Here is a 22,588-nt window from a genome sequence, read left to right as displayed (position 1 = left end):
GCCTTTCCTAATATAAAAAAAAATAAAAATCAGACTTGCAGGTTTTACAAAACGAGAAGTCCTAACTGAAATCCAGGAAAAGAGCTTGCAATACAAAGAGGAAATAAGTTTGTCACTTCAGACTCATGGGCTGCCTCTTGGTATTTGATGTCTTTTATTTCAATTAACCATGAGACACGTGCTCAGAAACTCTGACCTGACCTACCATTTGACCATCGAAATTAAAAAAAAAAAAAAAATCACATGAAAAAGCAATCATTGAAAAGTATTAATAAAAAACAAATGTATAAACAACTCACAAGGGCTGCATTACACAAGCTTTCTTTGGGGACCCTCTTGAGACTTTGAGCACTTCCTTTTTGTTTTCAAATTCACTGTCCTTCATTAATTTTGGGGGAAAAATGTTATTTGAATTCTTTTATTTTTGATGCCAGTAATTTAATATTTTTTTATCTTTATTTTCTTATGAATTTTCTACTGCTATTTAATATTTCACTTTTCCCAGCCACACTGACTTAGCATCCTTATTGTAATTTATTTTTTTCCGATAGACACACACACAAACAGTACATCAAAGGGGGAAAAAAATAAAATAGGAAAGAATTAGAAACCAAGAGGGCTTTTGTATTTTGAGATAAGGAACTCCCCTCACCAAGTGGTAATTTTCAGGATGACAATTCTCCCCTGTAGAATCATTAGACAGTATAGCTTCTACTAGCTAGCACTTCAAGTGTCATTTAACTAATCTACAGACTTTCTAACTACTTGCAGGAACACTAAATCCTACGCTTGTAAGTAAAACACCAAAGCAAGTCGAAGTTCTAAAGATGCTCACAGGAAATTTAACACTTGAGGGATGTGAAAGTGTTTGCTCATGCACAAATGCTCTTGAAATCGTGAAGGCTATCCAGCGACAAGGGGTGGTACGATGCCTCTCTCTTGCATCTACAGTCAACCTTTGGAAAAAAACTTCATAAGCTGTCAGAAAAATTGTTCTTTTCATGAGAGGTCACTAATGCCTTCCAACTCTGTGGCCTTTTCCATGAAATGCTACAGAAACCCAGTTGTTTTAAAGGCCTTGATTCACAGGCAAAAGGACATGTTGCAGTTTCTGTAAAAATGCAAGGACCAGCACCAAAAATGTCATTACACTAACAAGAGGTGGCACAATTTTATAACCTGTCCTTTTTTCTTCTTTTTTTTCGCAAATAGCCAGATCTTGAAAAATTATCCTTTAGATTGAGGAAACAGTGTACTGTCTTTCACAAACACACTTTCCCATGCATAAGCCCCCTTAATGAAGAATTTAAGAAAGATTTAAGACTCTTTTCACCTTTACAGCTTAAAGTGGCAGGTTCCCAAGTTTCATTTGCAGTGCAATACGAGAACTTTCCCTCATTGCTGTAAAACCCTTCTTCACATTCATAATGAACCGCACTTCCTGGTAGCAAGCTGTAGTTCCCCACAATGTAGCCATGCTTCATTTCAGGAGGGGAACCACACCCAATTTCTGCAAAGAGATTGGGTTAAAAGATCTCACAGTACAAAAATCACAACACATGACCACTTTAAGATGAGCTGAACAGTCACAACACAAAATACACCCAATCTGATGAATGTGAGGGGTCACCAAAGAGGTAGAAGATTAAGAGTTGAACAGTTGTACTGGCCACAGCTGGAGGAACACAGTGATCCAGGTATTGCGCTACATCTTTACGAACATACAGCCGGAGCCATTTACAATGCCAAAGAAGTGATACTGCAGTGTGATGGTGCTTTGCATGCCAGCCTCATTGCACCAATAGCTGAATGAACCCTCAACACCATTTCAGGACCCAAAGCACAGGTTTTATTTCCCTGTGCGTGAGAAAGGTGAAGCGCCGTGGATAAGCTGAAATGAAATGGTCTGCCCCTCAATTCCTTCACTTCACCGAACTAGCCTGCATACAAAAGCTACGTTTCTGCAGCACAGCTGCTTGACAGGGCTCCCTCGTCCTACTCTGCAAGTGACACCATCAGTACAGACACACTACTTTACCACAGCATGTGGAGGGGGAAGTTGGTGAGACAAGCAGGATTATCAGCAATTACAGCAAGACGAAGAGGAGCACTCCAGCTGGAAAAACTGGGTAAACTACAGGCAGTGAGCTTTACTGACGGTTCTTGCAATAATTCAGAAGTGAGAACTGGACATAATTGAGGCAGTTCCTTCCACCTGGGATGCCTGGGTTCATTACATACTCTGACAGCTACAGCATGCTGCTCTAGCACTGGTAGCACTTCACATCTGTGAGAACCTACGCTAGAGACAAAAGGAGAAACAGTTTCAAATTGATTTTTTTTTTATGGCAAGATAAACAGAACAGTTTATTTATGCAGGTGGCACAGTATGTAATAAATAGCTAAACTATTATTTTATTATTCCTTTCCCCTAGGCTGTTTCATTCTTCTGACCTCTCTTACCAGCTATTTCTCATCTCTTCCCTTCCCAGTCATGCAGTGTGATTATACAAGTGGATTATACCACACTTCCTTCCTATTCAGAAACTAACTACATCACCTTCATGGCAATGTTAAGTTTCTCTGACCCTGCACCTGAACCCCTGCTGAGAGCATGCAGAAATCGTTTCTGGTGTCGACTCTTACCATCCAGACATCACTGCAACAAACTGAACGCAAGAAGAAAAAAAATAAAAAAAAATCACACAGCAGGCAAAGTCTACAGAGAGGCTTCTGCCCTGCACACTTAACAGCACAGGTCAGAGCAGGTACTACTACATCGTGTAAGATCTGATTTTATCTGCTAGCAGAAACAGCATCCAAAGACTCTCACCTTTGCATGAAACTATGTTCTCATCTGGATGAAAAGAACGCTCTCCATTTTCTAATTTATAACCATCATTGCAGTAACACCTGTAGCTTCCTTCAGTATTCACACATCTTGCATTGTGACCACACAGCCCAGACTCCTCACATTCATCTATATCTAAAAATTCAGAGAGAAATACATGCACTTTGTAATAGGTTGGGTTTTTCAGTTAATTAATGTAGGATCCAAGCTTAAAACAAATAGAGCATTCCATGAAGTTCCACATAGCTTCTGATGGCTCTTCTGCGAAACAAAGGAGCTTATCCTTGCCTGCTGTTCAAGCATCTGGAAGGAGAAGACTCTCAATTTTGTAGTTAGCTACCTTTTAAATTGTTTGTGCTTTACCTGAAAAATAGTTTCCAATGTTATCTCCTGCTACAACAATCCCAGAAATACCCTCTATCTGCAAATATCTTAATCAGTTACAACAGTTCATTCCTGTAATAAGAAACTGCCTAATATTCTACACTAAACGTGAATAGGACATTGTTACAGAAAGATAAGTATCATTTTATTTTCTTTAATCTAGCTGCTGCTTCTGGAAAGACTACTGCTTGCATTTGACTGTGAAGCAATGATTTGTAACACAGCAAAGAATGCAAAATGGAACTAATTCATAGTGGTTAGAATGCAATGGGAAAAAAAAAAGACTTGTGCAGTAGATAATTAAGTTCTGGATTCATGATGCTCAAGATTCTTTGTGATGTCTACCTGTACAATTTGTGCCATCATTGGGAATGAATGTCTTGTTGTTGTTGGAGGCTCGGTATCCTTCAACACAAACACAGTAAAAACTTCCATGTGTATTATGACACAGTGTATGATTTCCACAGATCTTGCTGGGCTCCAATCTGGCATTCATCTTTATCTGTCAACACATTTAAAACACATTAAGAAAAGTAGAATACCCTTCCCTCTTCACTCATCCTTGTGTAACCAGACTTCCCCTTACTGTTTTTCTAAGTTATTTGGGATGTAAACACTGCTAGTAAGCTGGAGGATTTAGACCAACAGTGGCTGTTGCCCCTGGATGAAACTGTGAATATAGTTTCATGACACTGCTTAAGCTGATCTAAGAGGTGTTGAAACCAGAGGGCCCTGCTCTCTGCTTCAGCTCTTCCTTACAGTTCCTCACTCAACTGGCAGAAAATTAACATGGCAAAATATGCAGCTTGTCTTCTCCCACAATAATGAGACAACCGAACTCTGTGCAGGGCCTGGTAGGTACCCGTGCTTGTGAAGGAAGGGGAAGAGATGGGAGCGCAAGAGCTCAGAGGTGGAGGACCTTCCCTTTAAGCAGCGGTAAGCCATTACATATGCTCAGACGCAGCACTTGACATCATCCTTTAGTTCATGTATTGATTTGTATGAGACACTATTAAAAAGACACTATCAGCTACAGTAATAAAGCTAAACAATGCTTTTCATGTAACAGACATTTGCACTTAAGAACTCTGTATATATGCACACTGTTATTAAGAACAGACCTTCAACTTCTGAAATTAATTTTAGTTACTTAGTAATCTGAGATAACCAGAACAATCAGCAAAAAAAAAGCAGAAATCTTAATAGTTTTATTGTCTAGTTTTCAGTTTAAAAATGCATAGGTTGAAAAGAATAATAAAGTGAAGCCCACCATATTTATTTTTTTTTTCTTTGCTGAAGCTAGGATAAAAAATATTAAATAAACCATTCCAATAAGTGATATTTAAAAAGTAAATGTTTGATAAACCCCAATATTTTCTAAGACAAAATTAATTTAAATCATTCATTATGTAACAGATAATTAATAAAATAGTAAAGCAACTAAGTACAAAACAATACTTATATAAAATACAAGTACAGTACAGTCCCAAGGCCAGCCGTTAAAAAAAAAAAAAAAAAAAAGGAAAACAAAGCTCTTACCATGTTTTGAAGAATTCAGTAATATTACTCAAGAAAGAACATTTTAGGAATGTACACAGTTCCTGCCAAGGCAGCCTACCTTGACAATGGGTTCTTCCATTGCCTACAAATCCATAGTTACAGATGCAGACGCTTTTTCCTTCAATTTGATGACATGTAGCATGGATGTGACAAGTTGCACAGACATCTGAAACTGATCTGTTCACAATTGCTTTAAGAACAAAGAGACATGATTTTTTTTATTTTTTTTTTTTTTTTTTTAGAAAGGACCAGAAAGGTGGTTTGGTATAGGTAGCTGGCACAGAATGTAAAGTGGAGATAAAATCCAGATTAAAACACATAGAATAAAATCCATGTCCTCCCACCTCATTTTCAAATTTGCAGGAAAACCACAGCCATCATATTCAGAGACCAAAGATGAAAAAATAAACAGAAAGGATTAAACAAAATAACTATACTGAACAGTTTTCTCCACCTATCTATTCTTTGACAAAAAACAAAACAGCTTTTCAGCAGCTAGTAAGGCTTAAGAGACTTATAGTAAGTAGATCTATCCAATATTATTAATCTTTTCTCCATATTCATTTTATTTCCCTGTTGACTTGATTTCTGTTTCATCATTTATTCTGTTATTTTTTTTCTATTATTTACACACAGGCATTTGGGCTATTTATCAGCCTATTTGTATCTTATATCATCAATATGTACATGGTATAAATGTTATTCATAAAAACAACATGGAGAATGCTGCCAGCAGGAAAATGACTTATAGTAAAGTCATTTGAGAAATGAATTTATATTAGAAGTAGTTTAGCAGCACATGACACATAACCTAATTTACTGTAATTTGGTATGGCTATAAATACACATGAAACTAGAATAAAATACGAACTTACACCCTTAATTGTATTCACACTTTTAGGGCATTATGTGCATTCCTCTCCATTTTTTGTAAGCTCCTTTTGTTACCTTCGCACATGCATTGGCTTTCGAAATGACAAACCTCAGAATGGACTGCTTGAATGTAGGCAAAGCGTTTTTAAATAAGTAATTGATACTGCAAAAGATGATGTCTCATGATGCTGCACACGGCAGTTTGGAATTTTCTTACTCTTCTAAGACATCTAAGATTGGTAAGGACGGCGTGGTTCTTGCAGAATACAAATCTTAGTGTGTATATAGCAGGTCTGACAACACCTTGCATGCCTTTTCATGGTGTCTAAATACATAACTGTAACTGGATGGAGAAGGCAGCTGAACACTCTAGCCAGCTTTTTTTACACACCAAATTTATCAGCACGATAAAACTGCCCTTCAGCACGCACAGTGTTCCAGTTTTATTCACGGTGCACTTCTGAGTGCATTAAGACTCCTAATTTTCAATGCTTTTATATAACTTCATATACTTTTTTGTGTGTGTTCCTTACAAGAACAGACAACAAAAACCGTAGGCATACAGTGGTAGCTAATGTAAATCAGATAACTAAATTTGAAAACAGCCATGGTAAGAGCTTTCTCATGATGCTTCAATCTTCTGATAAGACACGGGCGTGTCCTCCTCAGATTGCTGCTCTGGGAGATAAAAAACGGTTTTCTCCCCCCCCCCCCCCCCCCCCCCCCGCCCTACCCCCTTACTACTACACACTAAACTTTGCGACTTATTTCTCCTCAGTAACACACAGTTTTTCACTCCGGCACTGAAGTTAACCTCACGGGTTCGGTCCTAGCCCGGACGCTCCCTCAGGCGCGACTCCCGCCCAGGCCGGGCCCCTCTCGCCCGCAGCCGCCACAGCCCTCACCGGGCGGCGAGGCCAAACGCGGTGCCCCGAGGCCTGACGCCTCCGCCACCACCGCCAGGCCCCCGACATCCTCCGACCCACCGCCTGCCCGCAGCCCTCCCACCGCTCCCCTTCGCGCCTTCCCCGCCTCGCCCGAGGGGCACCGCCCTGACGGCCCGGGGAGGGGCCGCACTTACCCCGCCGCCCCGCGCACTGCAGCAGCAGCAGGAGGAGGAGCGGCCCCAAGGCCCGACCGACACCCGGCCTCATGTCCCCGCCGCCGCCTCCGCGCCCCTGGGTGCTGCGCGGGCCCGGTGCCTCTGCATCCTCCCCGCGGGGTGGAAGGTGGGAGGGGAGGGCCACAGGCCGCGGCCCCCGGCCCTTATCGCCGCCGCGCCCTCGGGGCCCCCCCGGCCTGGCCTCTTTCCTCCCTCGGCCGAAGAGCCTTTGCCCGCAAAACCCTCTCTTTTCTTCCTTTTTTTTGTTTTGGGTTTTTTTTTTCTCTCTCCCTTCCCTGGCACAACCCCTTTCCTTCCCCAGGACGCCGCCTGGCAGCGCTGATAAGGGCTGTTGCCGTCCGTAGCGGCCGGCCCTCGCCCCGGGGGTGGGGGAAGAAATGGAGGGAAGGGTTATTTATGATTCCTGGGAGCGGGGAAGGCCGCTGTAGGGCTGCACCTGTGGGCAGGTGGCAGCTGTGCTGGCCCCTGCCCAGCCGTGTCGCCTGTGTACCAGAGGGACCCTCTGGACCCCTCTGTCCTTGGGCCCGCAAGGAGCTGGCACATCAGGTCTACAAGTGTGTGAAAATGGTGTAGCTGTGCTTGGCCCTCGGTGCTTGAGATTAAGGAGGCCTTCCACATCATAGGCCTTTGCCGCAGTACAGGTGGATTCCAAAACGTAATGTTTTTAATCAGTACCAGCAGTGCCGCCTGAAGGGTTTTCTCCTAAAACGTGATCCTCCTGAAGCGCTGGGTGCTCAGTCAGGCCTCCGAGCCTGCATTTTTAGAAAGCTGTGTAAACTTGTGTTTATCTACAATTGCAGTTGCTCGGGTATCACAGGTACAACAGAGGAATGCCGAGGAGGTGAACGGGGGAAGGCTAACACAAATGTAGATTTAGGCATCGTGGATGTGCTCTAATGAGCTTCCTGAAGAGGTTTTGGTTGTGTGCTCTGGTGGCTTTACATTAATGCTAACACAGTCAAGTCCCTGTCTTTTACTGGTGTCTGCTGTGTTATAACGAAAAAGACCAAACAATGTGTCTAATTTCAATGGAAACAAACCCCATTTTCACAAAACTATCAGCTTCATTGGTTTATTTATGTAAGTTGGTCTGTTCCACTGTTTTTTAATTACCATTCTGCCTGCTTAAGCATGTATACATTTTTAACCAGCTTTGTTACCCTTATTCATCTTGACCAGGACAAAAAGTGACCTGATTCTTCAGCAGCGGCCAGTTACGTCACAAGCAACCCTTGTTTTGGAATAACACACTACACATGTCAGTACCGCATATTTCTATCTTAAATTACTGAAATTGGAGGCATGGTGGTAAGGAGTTTATCACTATAAGGAATGATTCAGAGAGGAATTGTTCTGCACAACGTATTAAAAATTGTTTAGAAATTACATTTTTTCTCTCTCTTAGCAGCCCACCTAGTTGCAGACCCACTAACCGCTGTGATTTCTACTGTTTCTTTCATAAAAAGTAGTGGGAACAACTGTTTATAAACATCTCACACAGCCAACGTGAAAATATTTTTGGCAGCAAGCCTGAAGAAATATGTCACTATATTTATAAAGAGAACAAGCTATGAAATGTAATTTAAACATTCTTCAAAGAAAGTAACAAGGAAGGGTATCATTAAGAGAAAATACAGGACCTAGACTGGAACAAAACCTCATCGTTTTGTTCCAGTCTAATATGTTTTAAACAGCAACTAATCGTCTGTTTAAGACATACTTCAATACCAAATAATTAAACTAATACAAAGACTATAAATTACATATATGTTGTTTGCATATCTAAATTCAAAGCACAGTCATGTGAAATAAGTGTCAAAAGGATGATGAGAGGTCATCTCTTCTGGTTTTCTGCTCCACAAGATAAACTCTACATAGATGATTCCTGACATACTTGTCTAACCTGCTCTTTATAGTGATAGTGATGTAGAATTCACAGCATTCCCAAATAATCTGTTCCAGTACTTCGCCTTCTTTGTGATCTGAAAGTGGTAATTTAAGGTTCGACTTAATGTTTAGTTAAGTTGTTAAGTCTTTTTTCAGTTCCCAACAGCCTTCATGATCTGGACCCAGATTTGAATCAGCCACTGAAAAGAGTCACTGATTGCTTCTGCTCTGAGGTCACCTGCATAAGCCCTGAGATAATTTATTTAGAAAGACAATTAAGCATTCAGGAGGGTAAGACAGATCAGTGTCCCAACATGGTGATCCTTACCGCCTAGGCAAATTTAGTTTATTTCATAGAAAAAACTGTCTATTAAGAATACAGGATAATACCCACATAGATTTTCTGTTTTGGATAGGATAAGGTTTTTAATCTTTCCACTGTCAAACATAAAGGACCTAGTTTGTAATTACAATGTTTCTTTTGTCCCTAATAGCATTAGATCTCACTACCCAGAACACATCTGTACCAGTATTTGCTTCCATTTCTCTTCTTTGTGATAAGAAATCAGTTGTGATGGTCAGAGTAATTGAATTCATGCCGAGACACTTGGAAGCTTCCTGTGCCGTTTTTCCTTGCAGCTGTCTAAATGGAGGTAATTTAAAATCAGAAAGGCAAAATAATAATAAAATAATGGAGATAATTTAAAATCGGAAAGAGGAGATTAAACATCTCATCTACCGTCTATATTTGTTCTGTCTCCTTTACAGACAATGAATGTCACTATGTCATCTAAATCACGTTCTTTTTGTAAGGATGTTTGGCATAGATTGCGCTACTTATTCTGATGTATAAAGACAAAATATTTGATACTAATGGCTCTTACAGCAAAAAGAATTTTAAAAACACAGCAAACATCTTCAGCCAGAGTGAATAAATATAATTCATCCTTGTTAACAGATCACTCAGCTATTCATAATGCAGTTGCATTCTCGAACAGCATGTTATCAAGCACTTTTTTCCAGCTGGCTATGAAAAGAGCAACTGCAACCTGATGGAAGGTTCCTTCCATCTGAATTCTGCCTTTCCTGCCTATTTAAAATGAATCAGATTAATAAATGGTCTCTGGTTATCCACTTAATTTCCAGAATAAGCAACAGCAGTTGTTGAAGCAGAAATAACTGAAAAATTGGCTGACCCTCTCCAGCTTCTAATGAAAGTGCTTCAGTGAATTTTGCACAGAAGAAAAGCATTCTTTTGTAATGAATTTTGCTCAAAAGGAAATATTACCACTCAAGTTGTTTGCAGCATTTCTGCCTGTACTCTCAGGTGCCCCTGTGCCACTCTCTCCACTCCTGACGAATGAAGTCAAGACGAAAAAAAGGTGGGATTTCTGCAAAAGAATTGGAGTGAGAGATACCCGAATTTGAGCCTTAAATATTGAATGCTTCTATATAATTTCCCTGGAGGATAGGCCTGGGATGAAACAGACATCAGAGCATGCCATATACATCTCATAGCAAGAGCATGGTAGGTGATAAAGCATGCTGACAGTTGCTGCTAATCAGAAAAGCACTCTACAGAGCAAAAGGGATGCTATCTGTGGGTTTTAGCATAGGAGCAAGAGCCCAAACAGAGCTTTGCCACATACTCGCTGTGACCTTTGATAAGATAACCCCTTTCTGCCTCTCTTTGCATCTCCCTCCCACTTAGTTGTGAAACTGGGATAGTAGTCCTACATAGGTGTGTTGAGGCTTAATACCATAAAAGCAGGTCTGAGATGATGCAATGTAAATGTCTCTGATTGATGTCACTACAATCTGACCTAATTTTTAAACCACAGGGACTTAGCATCGGTCTAACTGGGGCAGCATCCTAAGATTGCTGGATCTTGGAAATCATGCAGGAAGGCTGCTGACTGCTTCTGACTGTTCCATGCTGTTATATATGAGCTGTGTCATTATTTTGAGGGCCATGCTGACTGAAAGCAATCGTTGAGAGGAGAGAGGCAGAGCCACAAAGGTAAATAAGGAGAAAAAAAAAAAAGAGCAACAGCACCCCCTTCATACATTATTAAAAAAAAAAAAAGTAGCGTTGTGATTTCCTTAACTCCAGATAAATGAACAGACATCTTTTACTTTCTGATCCTAGAATACCTGCTACAGTCAGAAGAGAAAGAACCGGGGAACGAGCTTGATGCTTCCTTCTCTGCCAGGCTCCCCGAGGGTGCTGGCCTTACTATTGCAGCTGCACAAAACTTAAAAACAACTTATGGAAAAAGCAAAAATTAATGATAATTTCTTTGATAGGTACAGAAAGAAACCCAAATCCCATTGGCCCACTATTATCCATCTCTCATGATATATTTTGGGGCAAGATCAGTCTAGAGGTACCATCATTAGATGGCAAATATGGCAACTTGTCAAACTGTATTATCTATGAAAATAAAAAATTCCATGCACACTTCTTACAAGAAGGGAAAATCAAATATTGACTAGAGACCTAAACAGAACAGGTCTCAAGCTGTTCAGGCAGCTGGGGGTTCTTTTCCCGTGGGCTTCTTTCCCTACAGGCTAACTGTAGGGAAACAGTCACCTGGCTGTCACCTGGCAGACTCGTATTTGCATCAACACTTTGTAGTGGGAAAGAAGAGGGGAAGAATGTAATAACCAAACCTATCCTAGTAAATACCTTGACTTTCCTTCCCTGAGTTGTTTTTGTAAGCAGTTCAGCTTTCACATGTTGTTTATCCAATTTAAAGAAACTGTTGTTATCTCAATTAGAAAGCACCTCAAGTTACTGTATTTTTAAACTCTGGGAACACAAAGCCAGCAGGATGAGTTGGATTTCAGATTCATAACATTATGCATTCATTTTTGGCATACAAAGAGAGAGTGCTTTTGTTTGGTTACAAAAACACCAGGAGCTCTGCTCTTTGGTCTTTCAAAATTCAATTAGGTGTAACTCTAATATTTCAATGTTTACTGGCAATCAGAAGAGAAAGAGACTCTGGGTGAGGATATTCCTGTGTTATCATAAATTGTAGTAAAGACATAAGATTGACATTTCTAGGGTAATAAAAGGTCATCTTGTCTTTATATATATATATATATAAGCTGACAACCCTGTTTATTTTCAAATAATTTACAATATTCCTACAAGACTCCTCAAGTCTATCAGTAATGCTGCTATCCAGAAATTGATTTGCAATAAGAGACCACTTGTCACAGTAATTAAAAGTTGAATTCTTTCTAGTACTGAACATTTGTTATTGCACCACAAAAATACAGTAGCTAAGTGACAAAATCATCGAGCATTACTGGGATTTTTTCTGCTACCTGCTTCTTCCCACCAGGAACAGAATATGTGTTAGTCAACAGGACCTAAATAAAAATTAAGGATCAGAGATACGCTTAAAGATGATGGACACTTCTCTATAAAAGCAAAAGAACATATTTTGGGGATGGGTGTTCACATTCTAAAGCATCCTAAAAATTTGGAGGAAAAGACTGACACAACTAGACTAGTCAATTTTTCCATTTTATCTAAAGCCAAAATTAGGGAGATTACTATTAATCTCTGATAAAGGATCTGTGTGTGAAAATGCATTGTTGTATGTACTGGCTTTGGAACACAGCTTGTCAAACCATAAAACCACAAGTATTTGATACAAGTATTTGTTGGCTTTTAGAGAGATTTTTTTTTAAAGCACTGTCTAGGGTTAAAATATTTCCAAATATTAAAAAAAAATCTGAATTCAGGTATTTCCAAAATGAAACTGTTCTTTAAATGTAATCTTCCCTGCTTTAATCTGAAAAATTAGACAGAGAAGCGTCACTGTAGATGGCACAATAGCTAGGAAACAGGGAAAATGGATTTGAACATAACCTACTGCTTAATTGTCATCAGTATTATGGTGAAATGTTTGAAAAAACAAAGCACTTCTGGCAGAAGAACACTCAGAGACATCTGTGTATTAGAAGTGTAGAAACATCTATAGGCATTATTAACTTATCTTATGCCTAAGGAAAAAGAGCTACATCTTGGAAATCATGACATTTAGAAATAACCTGCTCTGCCTTTATAGTTCTTGTTTTTCTTCTTTGTATAGAAGAAACCCAACTCTTTAAGACAACCTGAGCATTTCATTGCAGGTTATCATGAAATTAAAATATAGTGCATATTAACTGTGCTTTTCTAGTGGTCTCTGAATGACAGATTTGTTCCAGCATAGCCTTTCTCAAACAGCAACTTTTCCAAATCTTGGGAATCCAGACTTCTGAGCAAATTTTTACTCAAAACAACAAAAAAATAATTGTTACTCAGAACAGTTCAACTTTCATTTGTACATAGAAATCCTTCTACACTTATGATTCTAGAGACAATTATGCATAAAGTGAACATTTGGACCTATAGTAAATGTTTAAGACCCAGAATCAAAATTTTGGGCATGTTTTAAACTTGTAGCTCATCTTCCTGAGGAATGCATGGCCAGCTTACAAGCTAGAATATTTCCCCAAAATTAACCTGGACAGGACAGTCAATAAGCATACGAGGCATCAGTAACTGCTTTTCCTAGACTACTTTTCTGACCTTGTAACTAAAATACACTTTAGAGTTGCAGAAGAGGCATTGCAATTGTTTTTGGTCACGTGCAATGTTCCGCTCAAAACTCATGTGATAGCATTACGAAGAGAGAAAGAGAGACAAATGAAACTTGTTTAAATCCACAAAATACCATAGATTAATCTGAGCCAGAAATCAAAGTTTGTCTTACAGTGCACTGCCAGTAGTAACCTTTAAATCTGCAGGGAAAAAAAGTCCATACAAGAATATAAGCTTTACCTATATAAATGTATAGAAAACCAACAAACAGACATACCCCCACCCGCCTCCCCACAACAGACTTTGACATGAGTTACATGTGGCTACTGTGAGTAGTTAATGAGCTACTCACACACTTAATCCTCTTTTTACCTTCTTGGAGAACTTTCTATACTCCAGAAGAACTTGAGATTCAAATAATGTAAGTCTGTGGGAACTAAGCGATGACTGCCTATTGAGTCCTGCACTAGACTGAGTACTTTTGTCTTGCTATGTATTACATCAACTCACTGTCTAATTACAATTACAGAATTTTTTATTTCATACCTATTTGAAATATAACTATTTCATCTGTGACATTATACAGCTACCTAAATCAAATATTACGATTTATAATTGTCTTAATAATATAACACTGTGCATTAACATAGCATTAAGATCCAGGTAAATGATTTTACACTTCTGTCCAGGCTGAAGGTGCAGTCCCATCATTGGGATAGTAAGTGAGAAGATATATATATATGTTCAAGTTTAGCAGTGTAGTTATTTAGATAGGATCCTAGACTTTGAAAGGGGGGAAAAAAAAAAAACCCAAGATTAGTCAGCAGGATTTCTCAATGTACATTCAGCACCTTAATCAAGCCCATTGTTTCTATGCAATTGATCTGCAAAGTTATCAGCAGTTTTCCCGTTAGATTACATGAGACAGTTAAGTGACTGAGATATCCCAGGCAAGAGAGGATGTTGTTGCCACATCTTATGGTTGTGTCAGACCCTTCAGAAGTAATTTCTTCCTTATCTGTTTTCATGCTGATGAGTGGCAATAATGACTGCAAAAATATTTTTCAGAGACCTTGATTAACATCTGATGCATCAAAATAAAAGTTAAGTGAAAGGTGTTATCTTCCCATAATATAAAGTTGGGAGAATCTAAGCCCTGCAGAATAAGCAGCTTATATAACAACTAAAGATAAAGAAACACAGTAATTTAACATCTTCCTCAAAGAAAAACAATTTACACAAGCAGCAGTCATAGTCCTGCACTGAGTGCTGAATAAAGGGCTCCATAAAGAGCTCTGGGAAGTTCTTTGTGCCCTGAAGATGAAATTAGCCTGCCCAGGCCATCTTGCAGGAGACAGGTTGTAACCAACACTGCCAACCCAGAGCAGAAAGAGAGAAAAAGACACTTATGCCCGAAGTAGTCTTGGCATCAAGGCGCATGGTGTTTTGTATTAAGTTTTATATCCCTGTGGCTGAATTAACATTAAAAGATCTTCTCTTGGGAGATGCTTAAATGCAAGAACTCAAATAGGATAATGCCTTGTCGTTTACTGTTGGAACAGAAGGCACTCAACAACCGGGATCCTTTCAAAATCTTCAAGTTCCACATCTGATAGACCAATGACGGGTAAGCTTGTTGAAGCACACACAGGAACAGGGTGAACCCTTTATGCTTCCAGCAAGGGAGAATTTAAAGCTATGTAGTCACACTAAGAACATACACACAAAAAGGAAAAGAGTATGTAACATGACCGAACGTCATATATGAAGGAAGACGTAGAAACAACTTTCGTTTAATAGATGTGGTAGAAGGGAGTACTTCAGTAGCAAACCCTTTTCAGAAACTTACTGTACTCTTAAATAGAAAAACTACTTTCACAGCTTTGTAAAATGAGGAACCTTAGTTACACAATTCACAAGATATTTCCAAATCTGTTGAGCAGATGAGTCAAATTCTGCATATGCAGGAATGACATTTTGCTGAATGCACCGTATTGCTGCTGTTAAATCTCATACTGCTTTGGGGCAATTTGGCAATGAGAGAGAATTGGAAATAAGAGGAGAGGAAAGGAAAGAACAGGCTGGAACTACTGAAGAATCAGCCAGTGATAGTCCCATGTTCTTTGGTAAGAACTAAACCTGACAATTTCAATTTTTTGTCAGTTCTTAACTGAAAATTTTTAATTAGAGGAGAACCCGCAATGCTCCCTCCAAGCACCCACCCACACTGCAGTAACTAAAATAGTTTATGGAGCTACATAATGGGATGTTCTTCTCAGATCATCAACAGAATTCATAGTACTGAACAGAATGGTTATCCTAATTTCCTTAGCTTTTGAGATAGTCTTAAGTGTAATTTTTTGTGTATTTTTTAAAATAGCCTCACTTTTATTTTTTCCAGGCAGTGATGCTTACTCACCATACAGGGTTTGCGAATACATTCTGTAGGTGTGTGCTGGGTACCACCATAGAAACAGAAACTCTGTGCAACCACAGCGCTGCAAGCCTGCAGCATTATGCAGTATCCTTCGGTCAGTCCTCTTTTAAAAAACGTCCGAGCGTGGAAGACCCAGATGGGCTCTGGAGGGGGGGAAAAAAAACACCCACAAAACACTCAATGAAAACTATTATAGACCTTTCATCATACAAGAGAACCAGTTAAACCATAGCTGGAAAAACTCTTTATGCAGTACATTTAATGCAGGTACTACAGAAGATATGCCTGTGCTTTTCAACCAATTTTTAATGCTTGCATTAAAAGCTAGGGTTCTCTCAGATGGACACTGACTAGCTGTACCTGAAGCAGACTGGAAATAAAAAACAGGACCTAAAAGCGTTACCCTGATAAACAGATTAAGCGGCAAGTATTAAGGAGTGGGAACGATCACTAACCTGAGACTAAAGAACTATCTCCTCCTAAGAGCTCTTTTGGAGTCAGGCAGCTCATGTTGCTACCCTACACTACCCTAAAGAGGTTTGTCCTCATTGTCAATGGACAATTTATCTTGTTTTTTGCAGCATCTGAGTTGAGTTTACGGTCGACAGTTCAAGCATTGGTCTGGAAATGGTCTCTGGGAGGATTCACTTCTCTGAAGTCTCTTTTCCCCTCTGCCTCCCACACTTCCTCTCACCTACGTACTCTACCACATGACTTCCACTTTCATATCTTTTGTTTGGACATCCTCGTACTCACCTGCTACACTCTGAAGCACTCAAGGCCAAATAGCCAAACGCACTTAAGAAAATGCAAGAGGGGACTTCTATTTTATTTTTAAAACATACATTATCTTGTTTCCAGCTCTGTAAACAGGTGAGCACTGGGACTGTAGAGTAATATTTTGGGATGGATCCAAACCATATGAGATCTTACCTGTTGGCAAATTCACCAGTTACTGCCCTTTGTGTTTCAGCTTGTAAGTAACAGAACAAATTCTGCTATCAAAAAAAATTTATATCCATGCTATTTAAAAGTGATTTTTCACTTTCCGAGATAGACACTTATATTAACTACTTAGCAAAAAATAATTGCTTGTCATTATTCCAGGGGCACAACAATAGCAGACAAGAACTTGAGATGGGATTTGGTTTTTGGTTAAGGAGGAAGGAGAGAAGATGACAGGTAAGAATTTTGTTCTCCTACCACACTGCCTCAGGCAGATGGGTGTGTGTGTGTGTCTGTGTACGGTTTTGGCCATGAAAAGCTAGCATTTTCTCCAGAATGCTCTTCAAATATTTAAGTATCAAGGGCAAAATCAATATTTACACTTCGGGACTACATATATAGCCTTTGGAGAATAAGTGTTTTGCTGAAAGCTGCAATCCAGTCTAAACTGAATTAGATTTTTTTGCCTACAAAAGCATCTACGTTGATAGGTTGGTAATAGTATAGTTTACACTAGATTTACTCAGTGCTGTAGTCCTAGCCTGGAGACACAGGCAGTCATTAAGTACATGTATGAGACTTCAGATTCTTCAAGATCTGCTAGGCTGGAACTCTGTGACAGACAGTTAAATCCTTGCCAGGTTGGCTGAGAATTTTAGCTCAGAAAGAGCACTACACTCCCCACATCACTGCATACTTGCGCCTATTGCTTTACTGTCAATCCTGAATTTTGGATGCAAGAATAAGAGAGTCTGTGTTGTGTAACACACAGAAGGACAAGCAGAAGAGTATGAAAGAAAAACAATCATCAAGAAAGCTAAGAAACAGGAAGCTGAAAGCAGACCATCTTTTTCAGCTACTATTCACATTTTTTTAAAGCTTTGCATAAATGATTCAAACTTGAATCCTAAGGCTAGAAAAGAGTACAGCATGCTGAAAGAGAAAATAAAAGAACTCTCATTAATGAGGTCCCAAGGCTTGAAGTCTCATCCCTGTCTCAAAGTATGAGCAGTCTTCAGCTGCTGTATTGGCTCAGTGTTGTAGAATAGATTTCCATCCTACTGAAAATTTCTACCCTGTTCAGGGGAAAGTTTAGGTGCTCCTGAACTTCAACTGTTGTTGAAGATACACATTAGTCCTCTTAAAATACTTTTGATACAAAACACTTTAGCATACATGGCCATCTAAGCAAAAGAAAAAAAAAACAAACAAAACCAAGAAAAAAAACCCACCAGAAAATAAGGGATTAGCTGCACAATTATAAGACAAGAAAAAACCCACCAAAGCAACAGACAAGAACACTGGAAGATTTAAGAGAGTAGAGCTGTAATGACATTTATTAAAAGGCATGCTACAACAACTAGAGTTAGGAAAAGAGTTAGGTATAGTAACAAGTAATCAGCAAATACACTAACCTAAAAGAAACAGAATATATTGCAGCATAAACAAAATCAAATTAACTATGCACTACACAGTCAGAAAATAGGTTTCTTTAATATTACATCTTTTCAGTTTTAAGTCATCTCAACAGACATGGAATCCCTTTTATGCAACACCACAGATGCTTTACAAATGAAAGCTGTTGCTTATTAAAATATACAAGACATTTGTGGTTTTTTTATATAAAAACATTTTACACTTCCATTTGTTCCCGAAAACACTTTTTGCCAGGTTTAAAAAAAAACCCAAGGCATGAAACATGATGTTAAAAATATTTACAGTATATTCTTGTGTTAGATGAACATTTTTATAAACTGAAAGGGAACTTTTATGAACAGATCATGTAAAATGAGGGAATGACAGCAATTCTTAGCCATGCTTTGTGTGTCTTGAATACAGTACTAAAAGTAGTCCATTAACCCTTTGCCTTATCTCATACCATTTGGTTCACATTATGATCTCATTTTCCATGGTGTTTCATCCACCAATAGTAGTCTCAAGTAAAGGCCACTTTGCACTGGGTCTTCCCATCAGAAAGGAGCATGAGAGAAAACAAAGGTTTTCCACAAAATGTCTCAGTAAAACCGGAGCAGTCGGTCTTTGGTCAGAGAGTGAGGTGATGTTCCAATGCAAGAATCTGCTTGGTTAGCAACCTTTGTCTTGTGCTGATGCAGTTTTAGGGTGAACTTTTGCAGAAAGTGGATAACATATTCAAAAAGAATTAGAAAGTGCTTAAAATGAACTGAGTACAAAAGTGGTAGCTTCCCACTCATAAATAACACACGGTTTCCAAGAACTGTAAAAATGCTTACAGTGATAACATTAGTCTACTAAGGTAAAAGCTTTCTTCATCTACCAAGGACCTTCAACTACGTCAGCATTTCATTTCTTTGGGACTGCTCCAGGCACAGCTTGTTATTACTATTCAGAGTTGGAAATATGTGGGTTATGCTTGGATTCCTTCATATTGCAGTACAATAGAAAAAACCACAATGGTAAAAGCAGAAGGATAATTAAATCTGTATTGAAACAGCTGTAATTCACTTCTTGTATAATTAGTGGACAACATTCACTTTTAACAAGATAGATATACAATTTCCAGGGGAAAAAAAAAAGATTTATTATACTTAAGACAGCAATAGATATGAAAAAACCCTACACGGAAAACTACTGAAGGCACATAAACTTTGGTCCAATTTTGTCCCTGTCCTCTATCCCCCCCACAATAAAATCCTGAAGTTAAGTACCTCAGAAACTTTCCATTCTTTCTTGAAATAATTCACAATTCTGAACTGTTAGGATTTGCTTTGAACAGAGCAGGCAAACAGTCTTGTATACAGCAAAGAAATCTTCAGGCGGCTATTAGAAGATAATTTAAAGGAAAAATTCTGTGCAATCTGACCAATATCCTTTCAGCACAACAGTAACAGCACTAAGTCTGCTAGTTCTGCTCTGCTTAACAATGTACCAGGGCAAAAGGAAAAGTCAAAACAATGCTTTTTGTTAAGCAATTGACCTCTCATTTGAAAAAGAGCAGAATGAGCTAACAGTATATAGTGACAAGCAGTAGGCCCATATCCCTTATAAAAAAAGAACTCATCACTTTCCCACTGAGATGAATCAGAGAAGCACAAGATATTTGGTCACACAAACCACGCTGGTAGTATTATCAATAAAGGCAAATAGTTTTCTCAGCATACCAACACAGATTTGCCATCTGTAATCAGAAAAGTCATATGCAGGCAAATCGCCTTATATATATGGAATATCTTGGGCATATAAATCAATCAATCAGTGCACAAAAAAAGTGCAACTGAAAGGACAGGCAGACAAGGCAACCAAGTCAAATTATGAATCAAAGTTTCAGAAACTTGTTTTGATGTTCGAAGACATTTGAAGAAATTCAAAGAAGCAAACGTTTTACCATTATGCAACAAGTTACAGGTAATTTGAAAAGGCACTAAACTGCTCCTGGGTTACTAAAAAGGCCTTACTACACTTTGAACCAAGTGTGCATCCACCAAATAAATGGAGCTAGAGGTAACCCAGAGCTGATTTGTGGACTTTACATATTCAAAGGCAGAGAACTCTACGCTCAACCATTTCCAGTACCTGTAGTCACATTATAACCACTAGTGTTTTAGAGTACAAGTTACAGGTTACACTATGCACATTACCACGTACTTCACAAATGACTTAAACAGAAATTAAGAACTTACACTAAAGAAACAATGAACCTATCTTTAACAACTTAAGGCCACAGTATAGAGAAGATGGAGCCAGAATCTTCGTGGGAGTTATACAGTTAACAGGACAAAAGGCAGACATGGGAAGCTGTATCTTTTAAGCCTAATTACCTATTAGGGAAAAAAATTCACGACGAGGGCAGTCAAACATTGGAACAGTGAGAACAGAGAACTTGTGAAATCTCCAGTGGGATTATTCTACAGATTGTTGCAATGATGTAGGTTGGAAAGGAACATCTGGTGGCCTTGATTCTACCTCTCACTCAGATTAGGACCAGCTTCAAGCAGTTGCTCAGAGAATTGTCCAGTTAAATTTCCAAGATGGAGATTTCACAAGTTCTCTGTTGCTGCTAACTGAAACCTCCTTAAAAGGTGGTTCAGTAAACACTATAAAGAAAAATCTCTTAAAATGAAATTTAAGTTTTTAAAATACAATCAGAAGTTACTGAAGTTCATACGTACTTTCAACAGCAAAACTAACTGCAGCTCAGCTCATTCTCCAAAGAGAAATGGACATTCAGTATCAAACGATTTTTCATACTTACAAAGGAAAGAATGATAGCTTTTTAGTACATGAAGTTTAATACTGAGAGAAAAATGCAGAAACACAGAAGTGAATATTCTGACACAGTGAACGTCTCTCAACCAGTTGGATGAAGTCCAAAAACTGGAGTAAATTTGCTGTTTAGTCTTTCTATGTAAGTTGTATTTAGCGCATTTTTCTGGGTGTGAATTTTTTTCAGTCCACTACTGGAACCAGAAAACTGCAACCAGGTAAATTAAAAGAATCTCTACATGATTATGCAATGAGTTAAACCTCATTCCCACCTCTATCCAGTCTCTATACCAAACCACAAAAGACTAGAATTCAGAGTTTTACTTAATGAAAAAAATATTTTGAAGTATCAAGGAGAACATTTCCAAAAAGATGAAGATGACAATTTTCACAACCTCCACAATATATTTTTCAAGATACTTCAGATAAAACTCTAAGCTATTGTATCATAAGCACATAGTAAGGCACATAATCAGAAAATAAGTAAATACACAGTAATTTAAGTAATAGACATTATAGTGGTACAAAAAACCCTTGAAGTTTAATTTTTCTGCCCCCAAAAATGACCTTAACAAAAATAACTTCTTAAAAACTTGTCAAACCATCACAGATCTAAATATTTTTCTATAAGATTATAAACGTTTCACTCTTTAAAGAAATGTAAAAAAATTCTTTGAAATCAGGACTATTTTCTTGTCTTATTTTCTCCAAAGTACTATTATACAACATCAATTCATAGTAAAAAATAAGACTTCAAATTTCCGGTCCATGGTTAAGTGAAGCTAAGTCTGATACCATGTAAAATATCTCTTACTCAACAGAGAGAAGGCACTGCCTTTTCTCTAATAATTTAACCCATATGAACAGCACAGACTGTTTGGTTTGTTTTGTTGGTTTTTTTTGTTTGTTTGTTTTTTTAAAAGTTATTTGTAAATATTTGCCAAAGTATCACCACACACCCTGGTAGCATAAATACTATTTAGAGGACACTCACAGTCAACACTTGCTTTTCTTCAGGAAACCCAAGCACTGCTTCACATTCAAACTAATGTTTAATCTGTCTAGAGTAGATTTACCATTTTGTTAGAAATACTCTGTTTGGTATATTGTACAAGCACTCCAAAATGTTTTGTAAGGTTGATTTCGAAAAAAAGCTAAAAGGATGTTCTCAAAACATAATGTTAAGTAGGAAATTTCATAATAAAGATTGTTGCTAAGACAATTTTACAGAATAATCTTTCTATGGATGAATAATAAACTTTGATCACATACTGGCAGCTAAAATCAGAAAATATCATCACTTAATTCTTTGGATATGAATGAGCTTTTTCTCTTAAGAGACGGAGCTGGATGCAGCTGTTCCAGCCTCTCTTTGAAGATTTTACTAAGACTGTGATGCAGCCTGAAAAGGAGAATTCACAGGAAAGTCACATTGAACATCTTGAGAAGGAAACCCGGAGGTGATGGTTGTCTCCAAGGTCATAATTGTGAAGCTCAATGAGAGCGTGAAGTGCTTCTTCCACACAGGCCAGGCGGATAAGAGCCATTTTGGAATCTTTCCTGAAGTATAATAAAAAACATTATTAATCCTAACCAAATTTTCATTGCACTAGCCAACACAGAAAATGACACAAGGTTTTTTTCAGCCACATCACACACACTAAACTCCTGCACAGTGAAAGA

General features: G+C 38.5%; 2 protein-coding genes across 11 annotated transcripts in view; both read right to left on the bottom strand.

Moving 5' to 3' along the window:
• The window catches only part of SUSD1 (sushi domain containing 1), a 46,012-nt gene extending 38,972 nt beyond the window's left edge, over positions 1-7,040 (bottom strand). Inside the window, 6 exon segments of the mRNA XM_054184841.1 lie at positions 1,334-1,510; positions 2,834-2,986; positions 3,581-3,710; positions 3,712-3,737; positions 4,854-4,985; positions 6,750-7,040. Coding sequence (XP_054040816.1) covers positions 1,334-1,510; positions 2,834-2,986; positions 3,581-3,710; positions 3,712-3,737; positions 4,854-4,985; positions 6,750-6,822 — 691 coding nt within the window. The 5' untranslated portion in view covers positions 6,823-7,040.
• Positions 7,041-17,989: 10,949 nt separating this feature from the next.
• PTBP3 (polypyrimidine tract binding protein 3) overlaps positions 17,990-22,588 on the bottom strand; it is a 47,156-nt gene continuing 42,557 nt past the window's right edge. For all 10 annotated transcript variants that reach the window (XM_054186690.1, XM_054186692.1, XM_054186695.1 and 7 more), the window contains one exon: positions 17,990-22,465. In XM_054186690.1, the coding sequence (XP_054042665.1) occupies positions 22,333-22,465 (133 nt within the window). In that variant the 3' untranslated portion in view covers positions 17,990-22,332. The remainder of the gene's footprint in view (positions 22,466-22,588) is intronic.

Source organism: Rissa tridactyla, chromosome Z (assembly GCF_028500815.1).
Source record: "Rissa tridactyla isolate bRisTri1 chromosome Z, bRisTri1.patW.cur.20221130, whole genome shotgun sequence".
In the NCBI taxonomy this organism is placed as follows: Eukaryota; Metazoa; Chordata; class Aves; order Charadriiformes; family Laridae; genus Rissa; species Rissa tridactyla.
The sequence above is the reverse complement of the archived record's forward strand: the minus strand, read 5'-3'. Positions and strand labels throughout refer to the sequence as shown.